Raw genomic sequence first — 11464 nt, forward strand, 5'->3', positions numbered from 1 at the left:
CGATCGAGTACTACTCGCTTATCTAATAATTATCCTGATCAGTCTATATAAATTCAGGGGGAGGCAGATAATAACCAGGTTGGTTGGATACATAAAAATGTAATTTTTGAGAAAGGCCGGGTTCACAGGATACATCACACTTTGCAAATACTGTTGTGAAACAGGAAGGGAGAGCCGGCCATGTTATATAAGGTGATTTTTAGCACGGACACAGAACGTATTTATGTTTTTAAAAAAAGAGATTGGAAGAAAGAGACGGGTACAATAACACAGGACAAATAGGATAATGCCATATCTAATAAAAAAACACTCCGCAGCTAACAAAAATCATTGTTGCAGTTTAATATTCCTTCCTTTTTTGTGGATTGGATTGTGTTCTCGTAACTACTGATTGTGTGAATAGCCCGATAGATGTCAATGGGCACTAACGAGTACGTAGTTATGAATCTGTAATTATGGACTTGATCATGTCCTCCTTTCCCTTCTTCCTCCTGTAACATATATAAAGGTTTCCATCATGTCCTCCTTTCCCTTCTTCCTCCTGTAACATATATAAAGGTTTCCATCATGTCCCCCCTTTCCCTTCTTCCCTCCTGTAACATATATAAAGGTTCCCATCATGTCCTCCCTTTCCCTTCTTCCTCCTGTAACATATATAAAGGTTTCCATTATGTCCCCCCTTTCCCTTCTTCCTCCTGTAACATATATAAAGGTTTCCATTCTGTCCGCCCTTTCCCTTCTTCCTCCTGTAACATATATAAAGGTTTCCATCATGTCCTCCTTTCCCTTCTTCCTCCTGTAACATATATAAAGGTTTCCATCATGTCCTCCTTTCCCTTCTTCCTCCTGTAACATATATAAAGGTTTCCATCATGTCCTCCTTTCCCTTCTTCCCTCCTATAACATATATAAAGGTTTCCATCATGTCCTCCTTTTCCTTCTTCCTCTTGTAACATATATAAAGGTTTCCATCATGTCCCCCTTTTCCCTTCTTCCTCCTGTAACTTATATAACGTTTTCCATCATGTCCTCCTTTCCCTTCTTCTTCCTCTTGTAACATATATAAAGGTTTCCATTATGTCCCTCCTTTCCCATCCTCCTCCTGTAACATATATAAAGGTTTCCATCATGTCCCCCTTTTCCCTTCTTCCCCCTGTAACATATATAAAGGTTTCCATCATGTCCTCCCTTTCCCTTCTTCCTCCTGTAACATATATAAAGGTTTCCATCATGTCCCCCCTTTCCCTTCTTCCTCCTGTAACATATATAAAGGTTTCCATCATGTCCTCCCTTTCCCTTTTTCCTCCTGTAACATATATAAAGGTTTCCATCATGTCCTCCTTTCCCTTCTTCCTCCTGTAACATATATAAAGGTTTCCATCATGTCCGCCCTTTCCCTTCTTCCTCCTGTAACATATATAAAGGTTTCCATCATGTCCTCCCTTTCCCTTTTTCCTCCTGTAACATATATAAAGGTTTCCATCATGTCCTCCTTTCCCTTCTTCCTCCTGTAACATATATAAAGGTTTCCATCATGTCTTCCCTTTCCCTTCTTCCTCCTGTAACATATATAAAGGTTTCCATCATGTCCTCCCTTTCCCTTCTTCCTCCTGTAACATATATAAAGGTTTCCATCATGTCCTCCCTTTCCTTCTTCCCCCTGTAACATATATAAAGGTTTCCATCATGTCCCCCCTTTCCCTGCTTCCTCCTGTAACAAATATAAAGGTTTCCATCATGTCCCCCTTTTCCCTTCTTCCTCCTGTAACATATATAAAGGTTTCCATCATGTCCTCCCTTTCCCTTCTTCCTCCTGTAACATATATAAAAGTTTCCATCTTGTCCTTCTTTCTCTTCTTCCTCCTGTAACATATACAGTATAAAGGTTTCCATCATGTCCCTCCTTTCCCTTCTTCCTCCTCTAACATATATAAAGGTTTCTATAATGTGCAATTGGTAAACAATGACGACATACAGAGACACATGAACTGCTCTTTATTATATGGCTTCCAAATGGAAAATTATATAGCAGGTGCTGTGATGCCGGTAAATGTGACATGAAGAGCTGTCATAGGGAAATCCTCAGCCCTGGAGGAGAGAACACAAATTTTTATGAGTGATTAATAATAGGATAGAACTGTATAGTGTATAATACCTAGTGGGGGAGATATATCTATCATCTATCTATCTTCTATCTATCTTCTATCTATCTATCTATCTATCTATCTATCTATCTATCTATCTATCTATCTATCTATCTCTCTCCTATCTATCTATCTCCTATCTATCTCCTATCTATCTCCTATCTATCTATCTATCTATCTATCTATCTATCTATCTATCTATCTATCTATCTCCTATCTATCTATCTATCTATCTATCTATCTATCTATCTATCTATCTCCTATCTATCTCCTATCTATCTATTATCTATCTATCTATCTCCTATCTATCTCCTATCTATCTATCTATCTATCTATCTATCTATCTATCTATCTCCTATCTATTTCCTATCTATCTATCTATCTATCTATCTATCTATCTATCTATCTATCTATCTATCTCTTTCCTATCTATCTATCTATCTATCTCCTATCTATCTCCTATCTATCTCCTATCTATCTATCTATCTATCTATCTATTTATCTATCTATCTATCTATCTCCTATCTATCTATCTATCTATCTATCTATCTATCTATCTATCTATCTCCTATCTATCTATCTATCTCCTATCTATCTATCTATCTATCTATCTATCTATCTCCTATCTATCTATCTATCTATCTATCTATCTATCTATCTACCTATCTATTTTCTATCTATCTATCTATCTATCTATCTATCTATCTATCTATCTATCTCCTATCTATCTATCTATCTATCTATCTACCTATCTATCTATCTATCTCCTATCTATCTATCTATCTATCTATCTACCTATCTATTTTCTATCTATCTATCTATCTATCTATCTATCTATCTCCTATCTATCTATCTATCTATCTATCTATCTATCTATCTACCTATCTATCTATCTATCTATCTCCTATCTATCTATCTATCTATCTATCTATCTATCTATCTATCTATCTTCTATCTATCTATCTATCTCCTATCTATCTATCTATCTATCTATCTATCTATCTATCTATCTCCTATCTATCTATCTATCTCCTATCTATCTATCTATCTATCTATCTATCTATCTATCTATCTCCTATCTATCTTCTATCTATCTCCTATCTATCTATCTATCTATCTATCTATCTATCTATCTATCTATCTATCTATATCCTATCTATCTATCTATCTATCTATCTATCTATCTCCTATCTATCTATCTATCTATCTATCTATCTATCTATCTATCTATCTCCTATCTATCTATCTATCTATCTATCTATCTATCTATCTATCTCCTATCTATCTATCTCCTATCTATCTATCTATCTATCTGTCTATCTCCTATCTATCTATCTATCTATCTATCTATCTATGTATCCAAAGAAGTTGTACCCATGGAGAACACTGCTATTTAGCTTGGCTACATCTGTAGATTATCTGTCTAGTAACATATTACATACTTACCCTTTTGCAGGCTCTCTGACAATCCCAAAGTTTTTCAAAATTATTAGCATTTCCTCCGCAGCCGCCATATGTGAATTCTTTGCACTTCTTTTCAGCTGCATCATAGTAGAATCTTCTCATTAAAGCCTCACATGGTCCTTGTTGAGGAGATAATTTACATCTATCAGCTGAAACAAAGAGGAGATAGTTATAGAGATGATACCGCTATACGGCCGCTCTTACACACGGCTGCAGCACATATACTGGAGCCGCCACTTTATGCAGCGTAAAGTCCAGGTAGCGGCCGCAATTATTGAAGATCTTCAAGCTGTTACCCACAATTCTCCAGATTCCTTAATAATTGTGGCAAAATATGTTCATTATTGGGAATCTGCTTTGTCTGCTGAACGTTAAGCTACTGGGAAGCCTACTTACTGTTAAACTGCTGTCCACTGCTCGTCACTAATAGAATTCTGTCTCTAGCAACAGGTGGTGTGAGACGGAGTGAAGCATGTGACGTCAGGCCTCCCCCGGCACTGTGCTCACTCTACACCAGCTTACAGGTGATTGACACCAGAGCACAGAGAGGGCAGAGGTCACAGGCACACAGTGGAGCTAACCTGGCCGTGCACCCACACCAGCCTACCTGCTCCAGTGGCAGCAGTGATAAGTGGTATATAATGAGGGCAATTTGGGGAACTGCCAGGGGCCCTGAGCTTCAGGGGGGCCCAGTGAGATTGTGTCCTGCATCAGCAGTGATAGCAATCCCCTTCCTCCTTCCTGGACTTCCGCAGTGAAAAATATCACTAACCCAACCCAGCTCATGATGGGAGTTGTAGTTTTTCAGTCTGTGGCAATGCAGGTTGCAGAGCTTCATCCCTCAGCTTGCCATGTGAACAGTTCATAAGTTGTAGTTCTGCAACATCTCCCAGCATGGTGTGTATGGCAATTTGCAGGACTACATCTCCCAGCAATGTGTGTGTGGTAATATACAGGGTCCATGGTACCCTTACTACAGTGACGCTCAGGAGCAAGATAGTTTATTTATTCTCCCCTGCTGTTTTCCAGAATTTCTCTGTTATATTATTATATTATTATGAGATTTGGTGCACTGGTTGCTGCACAACAGCCCTAGATGCACCGATCCACCCACCTGCCCAAAACTTTCCCATCATGAATCTTTATCTGCTGTTCTGCAGTGATAATCTGTGATAATCCCTATGTCAGTGCACCGAGGGGTATAATATTACTGCCAGTGCACTGAATCTGCAAATTAAAGGGGTACTCCGGAACAAATCTAATTAACCAATGAGAAAATTATAAAGATTTGTAGTTTACTTCTATTTAAAAAAAAAAATCTTCAGTCTTTCAGTACTTATCAGCTGCTGTATATCCTGCAGGAAGGGGCGTATTCTCTCCAGTGTTTCAGTACTTATCAGCTGCTGTATGTCCTGCAGGAAGTGGTGTATTCTTTCCAGTCTGACACAGTGCTCTCTGCTGCCACCTCTGTCCATGTCAGGAACTGTCCAGAGCAGCAGCAAATGAAGCCGTGACACTTAATTCTCTGTAGCCTCCTATGTGTATGTAATAAGCAGCAGCAGCCTGACATTTGTTATAGAGGAGGAGGAAGGTACAAACCTGCAGAAACTTGTGAGAGCAGCAAGAAGCAGGCGGCCAGGACAAGCAGGACAGCAGAAGTCTTCATGGCCGGAGACGTTCAGGACGGGTCACGATGTCGTCTATGAGAAGATAAGTGTAAAGTAAAGATTTTTCTAGCAGTGAAGTGAATGGCGCTATATGACGCTGCAGGTGACCACACCACATCCTGGTACACCTCTCTGCCCAGAGTTCTGCTCCAGTGACCCTTTTGTACTGAGGTTCATTCTCTTAGAGGAATTTAAACAATTGATATTTACATCATGTACAGGTCATTTGCCATAAATTATTGGTGGAACCAAAACGGCTCCGGTCAGCCTTAAAGGAATACTCCGGCTAAAAAAAAAAAAGTTTTTAAATTGTATGTCGTGCAGGAAGTGGTGTATTCTTTCCAGTCTGACACAGTGCTCTCTGCTGCCACCTCTGTCCATGTCAGGAACTGTCCAGAGCAGCAGCAAATCCCCATAGAAAACCTCTCCTGCTCTGGACAGTTCCTGACATGGACAGAGGTGGCAGCAGAGAGCACTGTGTCAGACTGGAGAGAATACACCACTTCCTTCAGGACATACAGCAGCTAATAAGTACTGGAAGATTGGAGATTTTTTAATAGAAGTCATTTACAAATCTATATAGCTTTCTGTTAACTGGAAAAAAAAAATCTAACTGGAGTACCACTTAAACCGTTTAGATGTTCTGGGCATTAAGCAAGTTCTTCTGCACTTGGGCCCAGACTGTGCTCAGATCTTTCAGGCTATGATCACACACACTGGAGTGTCACTGCGTTAATTCATTGAAAAATGGCTGGATGGCAATGAAGTGATCAATTACTGCAATGAAATGATGCATCCATATTGCATTTCCATTGCGTTACTGCATGTGTAAACATATCAAAGTGTCCCCCCCTTTCTGTGTGACGACGTCTCTACACAACTGTTAAGCCTTAATTCTGCTGTTTTCATACCTTACTTTATTAGAGATTTCTTGGTGCTTGATCCATGCTTTCTATGGTTGGTGATTTCTGCAACCTGGGCGGGGCTTCACGTTCACATCACCACTTAACCACATCAGTTCCATCAGCTCCGCCCCCGGGACTTAATTAACGTCTAGGCCAACCCATTCCAGTGGCTGCTGAGGGGGCGGGGCCTAGACACCAATGATGTCACGGAGGGGCGAGGCAAATGGTACTGATGTGGGTGGGGCTAAGTGGCGCGGCAGACGTGAAGCTCTGCCCAGGTGGCACAAAACACCAACCATAAAAAGCATTTTTGACTGGACCAAGCACCAAGAAATCTCTAATAATGTATGAAAACTGCAGAATTTAAGCTTAATAAGCGAGTAGGGAAATATAGTTTGAAATTTGATTCGAACAGACCACAATGTTTAACTATTCGATTGAATATTGAACCCGGTTAAAGTCTATGGGAGGAAAATGCTCATTTCTTGGTGACCTCCAAGTCTTCGAATCTAGGTTTCCAAATCCACAATGACACCTCAGATAATGATGCAATCACCACTGGAATGCAACTGGGACAGCAGGGGAAGCATGCCTGGCTGCATCTAACATGCCAAAGTCATAGTATTACGCCACTATCACAGCTTCTCAACAATACACTCCAAACACAATATATGGCGATAGGTGCCAGGTGTTTTAATGCTTTCAATGAGGTGCAGAGCGCAAAAAAAACCTGACACTTTATTATTATTTTTTGTTCAACTATGCCTACACAGGCGTATATACTAAATCTCAACATTTACGTGCGCCAACAGGTGACAGGTACCAGATGTTTAACTGCTTTCAATGAGGCGCAGAGGGCATTCAACTACTGCGACAATTACTAACTAGGACAAAATAGTCCAACACAAGTCTATGCTAAATAATTATAAGCTGCGTGACTGCCTGTCTTTGTCACTATCTGATAGGCTGCTAGACAGTCTATGCAATCTTAATGAAGAAAGCAGCTATATGCTGTCTGTGCTGTGTATTAGCCCTGATAAAGCTATTTTTGGTCTCTCCTGCCTACAATCTTCTAAAATCCTCACTGTCCCTACTCCAGGATCTCTCCCTTACTACCTTCAATATGGCATCTGATGATGAGCAGGAAAGGCCAAGTTCTTACGCTGGAGGTCACATGAGTAAGCCAGCCAATGATAGAAAACAAGTATTTTGAATAGTGTAGTATTCAATTGAATAGCTACTCGATCGAGTACTACTCGCTCATCTCTAATAATTACAAAAGAATTGGGATGTGCCAGAAGATTTGCTATGCTGATCAGTCTATGCAGATTCAGGGGGAGGCAGATAATAACCAGGTTGGTTGGATACATAACAATGTAATTTTTGAGAAAGGCCGGGTTCACAGGATATATCACACTTTGCAAATACTGTCGTGAAACAGGAAGGGAGAGCCGGCCATGTTATATAAGGTGATTCTTAGCACGGACAAAGAACGTATTTATGTTTAAAAAAAAAAGAGATTGGAAAAAAGAGACGGGGACAATAACACAGGACAAATAGGATAATGCCATATCTAATAAAAAAACACTCCGCAGCTAACAAAAATCATTGTTGCAGTTTAATATTCCTTCCTTTTTTGTGGATTGGATTGTGTACTCGTAACTACTGATTGTGTGAATAGCCCGATAGATGTCAGTGGGCACTAACTTGAGTACGTAGTTATGAATCTGTAATTATGGACTTGATCATGTCCTCCTTTCCCTTCTTCCTCCTGTAACATATATAAAGGTTTCCATCATGTCCTCCCTTTCCCTTCTTCCTCCTGTAACATATATAAAGGTTTCCATCATGTCCCCTCCTTTCCCTTCTTCCCCCTGTAACATATATAAAGGTTTCCATCATGTCCTCCCTTTCCCTTCTTTCCCCTGTAACATATATAAAGGTTTCCATCATGTCCCTCCTTTCCCTTCTTCCTCCTGTAACATATATAAAGGTTTCCATCATGTCCCCCTCCCTTTCCCTTCTTCCTCCTGTAACATATATAAAGGTTTCCATCATGTCCTTTTTTCCCTTCTTCCTCCTGTAACATATATAAAGGTTTCCATCATGTCCCCCTTTCCCTTCTTCCTCCTGTAACATATATAAAGGTTTCCATCATGTCCCCCCTTTCCCTTCTTCCACCTGTAACATATATAAAGGTTTCCATCATGTCCTCCCTTTACCCTTCTTCCTCCTGTAACAGATATACAAGTTTCCATCTTGTCCTTCTTTCTCTTCTTCCTCCTGTAATGTATATAAAGGTTTCCATCATGTTCTTCTTTTCCTTGATTCCCTCCTGTAATATACAGTGATTTGCAATAAATTAGAATATCGACAAAAAGTTACTTTTTTTTTTCAGTAATTCAATTCAAAAAGTGACCTCATACAGAGTCATTACACACAGAGTGAAATTTTTCAAGCATTTATTTCTGTTAATGATTATGGATTACAGCCAAGAAAAACCCAAAAGTCAGTATTTCAGAAAATTAGAATATTATATAAAACCTACTGAAAAAAATGGTTTTTTTTTAAACACAGAAATGTTGACCAAATGAAAAGTCTGTCCAGTAAAGTCCCTCAATACTTGGTCCGTGCTCCTTTCGCATGGAGGACGGCATCAATGTGGCAATGTGGCATGGAGGTGATCAGCTGATGGCACTGCAGAGGTGTTAGTGAAGCCCAGGTTGCTGTGATAGCGGCCTTCAGCTCGTCTGCATTGTTGGCTCTGGTGTCTTTCATCTTCCTCTTGACAATCCCCATAAACTTTCTATGGGATTAAGGTCTGGCGAGTTTGCTGGCCAATGAAGCCCAGTGATGCTGCGGTTAGTAACCAGGGATTGGTACTTTTGGCCGTGTGGACAGGTGCCAAATCCTTCTGGAAGATGGAAATTCCATCTCCATAAATCTTTCCAGCACAGGGAAGCATGAAGTGCTGTAACATGTCCTGGTAGACGGCAGCGGTGACTTTGGTGTTGATAAAACCCAGTGACCTCCCCCAGCAGATGACATGGCTCCCCAAACCATCATTGGTCGTGGAAACTTCACACTAGACCTCAAGCAGCTTGGATTGTGTACAGCCTCTCCACTCTTCCTCCAGCAGCTTGGATTGGGCCTCTCCACTCTTCCTCCAGCAGCTTGGATTGTGTACAGCCTCTCCACTCTTCCTCCAGCAGCTTGGATTGGGCCTCTCCACTCTTCCTCCAGTAGCTTGGATTGGGCCTCTCCACTCTTCCTCCAGCAGCTTGGACTGGGCCTCTCCACTCTTCCTCCAGCAGCTTGGATTGTGTACAGCCTCTCTACTCTTCCTCCAGCAGCTTGGATTGGGCCTCTCTACTCTTCCTCCAGCAGCTTGGATTGGGCCTCTCCACTCTTCCTCCAGCAGCTTGGATTGGGCCTCTCCACTCTTCCTCCAGCAGCTTGGATTGGGCCTCTCCACTCTTCCTCCAGTCTCTGGAACCGAGATTTCCAAATGAAACACAAAATTTACTTCCATCTGAGATCCGCCCCTTGGACCACTGATCAGCAGTCCAGTTCTTCTTCTCCTTGGCCCAGACAAGACGCTTCTGGCCTTGTTTATTGGTCAGGAGTGACTCATGGGATGCAACACTTGTAGCCCATGTCCTGCAGACGTCTGGATGTGCTTGTGGCTTTTGAAGCACTGACTCCGGCAGCAGGCCACTCTTTCGCTCTCCAAAATTTTTTAATGGCATTTTCTTTATAATCCTGTAAAGACTGCGGTTCTCCCGGTTGCTTGTGCACATTTTTCTACCACTTTTTTTTCCTTCCATTCAACTTTCCATTAATATGCTTTAATACAGCACTCTGAGAACAGCCAGCTTCTTTAGCAATGAACTTTTGTGGCTTACCCTCCTTGCGGAGTGTGTGAATGACGGCCTTCTGGACACCTGTCACCACAGCAGTCTTCCCCATGATTGTGTTGCATACTGAACCAGACTAAAGGCCCTATTCCATGACACGATTATCAGCCGTATTCGGCCGATAATCATCCAGTGGAATAGAGTGCAACGATTAGCCAACATCGTTCATGTCGGCTGATCGTTGCAGTTGCTTGTTTTTCAACATGTTGAAAAACAAGCGACTGATATAGCAGCGATCTGCTGCCGTCGCTCCGTTGAATAGGAGCGTTGGCAGCAGACGATGCTATATCCTATGGGCTGCCCGGACGATCAGAGATCACCAGGGCAGCCCCCCCCCGCAGCTCCCCGCCGCCCCTCCCGCACTCACCCACTCGCTGCTGCCACGTCGAATAGCGGCGGCAGCGAGCGGGAAACAAGGAGCAAACGAGCGCTGAGGACGCTCATTTGCTCCTCTAAAGACCCATGGAATAGGGGCTTAAGGGACCTTTAATAACAATTAGGAAGCCACTGCAGGTGTTTGTGGTTAATTATTCTAATTTTCTGAAATACTGACGGGTTTTTCTTGGCTGTAATCCATAATCATCAACTTTAACAGAAATAAACACTTGAAAAAGTTCACTCTGTATGTAATGACTCTATAGAATATATGAGGTCACATTTTGAATTGAATTACTGAAAAAAAGTAACTTTTTGTTGATATTCTAATTTATTGCAAACCACTGTATATAAAGGTTTCCATCATGCCCCCCCTTTCCCTTCTTCCTCCTGTAACATATATAAAGGTTTCCATCATGTCCCCCCTTTCCCTTATTCCTCCTGTAACATATATAAAGGTTTCCATCATGTCCTCCCCTTCCCTTCTTCCCTCCTGTAACATATATAAAGGTTTCCATCATGTCCCCCCTTTCCCTTCTTCCTCCTGTAACATATATAAAGGTTTCCATCATGTCCCCCTTTCCCTTCTTCCCTCCTGTAACATATATAAAAGTTTCCATCATGCTCCTCTTTCCCTTCTTCCTCCTGTAACATATATAAAGTTTATCATCATGCCCCTCCCTTTCCCTTCTTCCCCCTGTAACATATATAAAGGTTTCCATCATGTCCCTCCTTTCCCTTCTTCCTCCTGTAACATATATAAAGGTTTCCATCATGCCCCCCCCCCTTTCCCTTCTTCCTCCTGTAACATATATAACGGTTTCCATTATGTCCTCCCTTTCCCTTCTTCCTCCTGTAACATATATAAAGGTTTCCATCATGTCCCCCTTTCCCTTCTTCTTCCTGTAACATATATAAAGGTTTCCATCATGTCCTCCTTTCCCTTCTTCCCTCCTGTAACATATATAAAGGTTTCCATCATGTCCCCCCTT

General features: G+C 41.4%; 1 protein-coding gene across 1 annotated transcript; it reads right to left on the bottom strand.

Moving 5' to 3' along the window:
- Positions 1 to 1993: 1993 nt before the first annotated feature.
- On the bottom strand, positions 1994 to 5276 carry LOC138784935 (kunitz-type serine protease inhibitor PILP-2-like). Its single transcript, XM_069960639.1, has 3 exons — positions 5208 to 5276; positions 3591 to 3757; positions 1994 to 2088 (listed from the first exon to the last, which is right to left on the bottom strand). Exons 1-3 carry the CDS (start codon positions 5272 to 5274, stop codon positions 2083 to 2085), a joined length of 240 nt encoding a protein of 79 aa, XP_069816740.1. The 5' UTR covers positions 5275 to 5276; the 3' UTR covers positions 1994 to 2082.
- Between the last annotated feature and the right edge of the window lie 6188 nt (positions 5277 to 11464).

Source organism: Dendropsophus ebraccatus, chromosome 2 (assembly GCF_027789765.1).
Source record: "Dendropsophus ebraccatus isolate aDenEbr1 chromosome 2, aDenEbr1.pat, whole genome shotgun sequence".
NCBI classification, from domain to species: Eukaryota; Metazoa; Chordata; class Amphibia; order Anura; family Hylidae; genus Dendropsophus; species Dendropsophus ebraccatus.

Bases quoted from the DNA above. Each gene is read 5' to 3' on its own strand.
- LOC138784935 (XM_069960639.1), bottom strand. From the start codon at position 5,274: ATGAAGACTTCTGCTGTCCTGCTTGTCCTGGCCGCCTGCTTCTTGCTG. The intron at 3,758-5,207 runs GTTTGTACCTTC...TCTTTGTTTCAG, and splicing joins GCTCTCACAAGTTTCTGCAG to CTGATAGATGTAAATTATCT.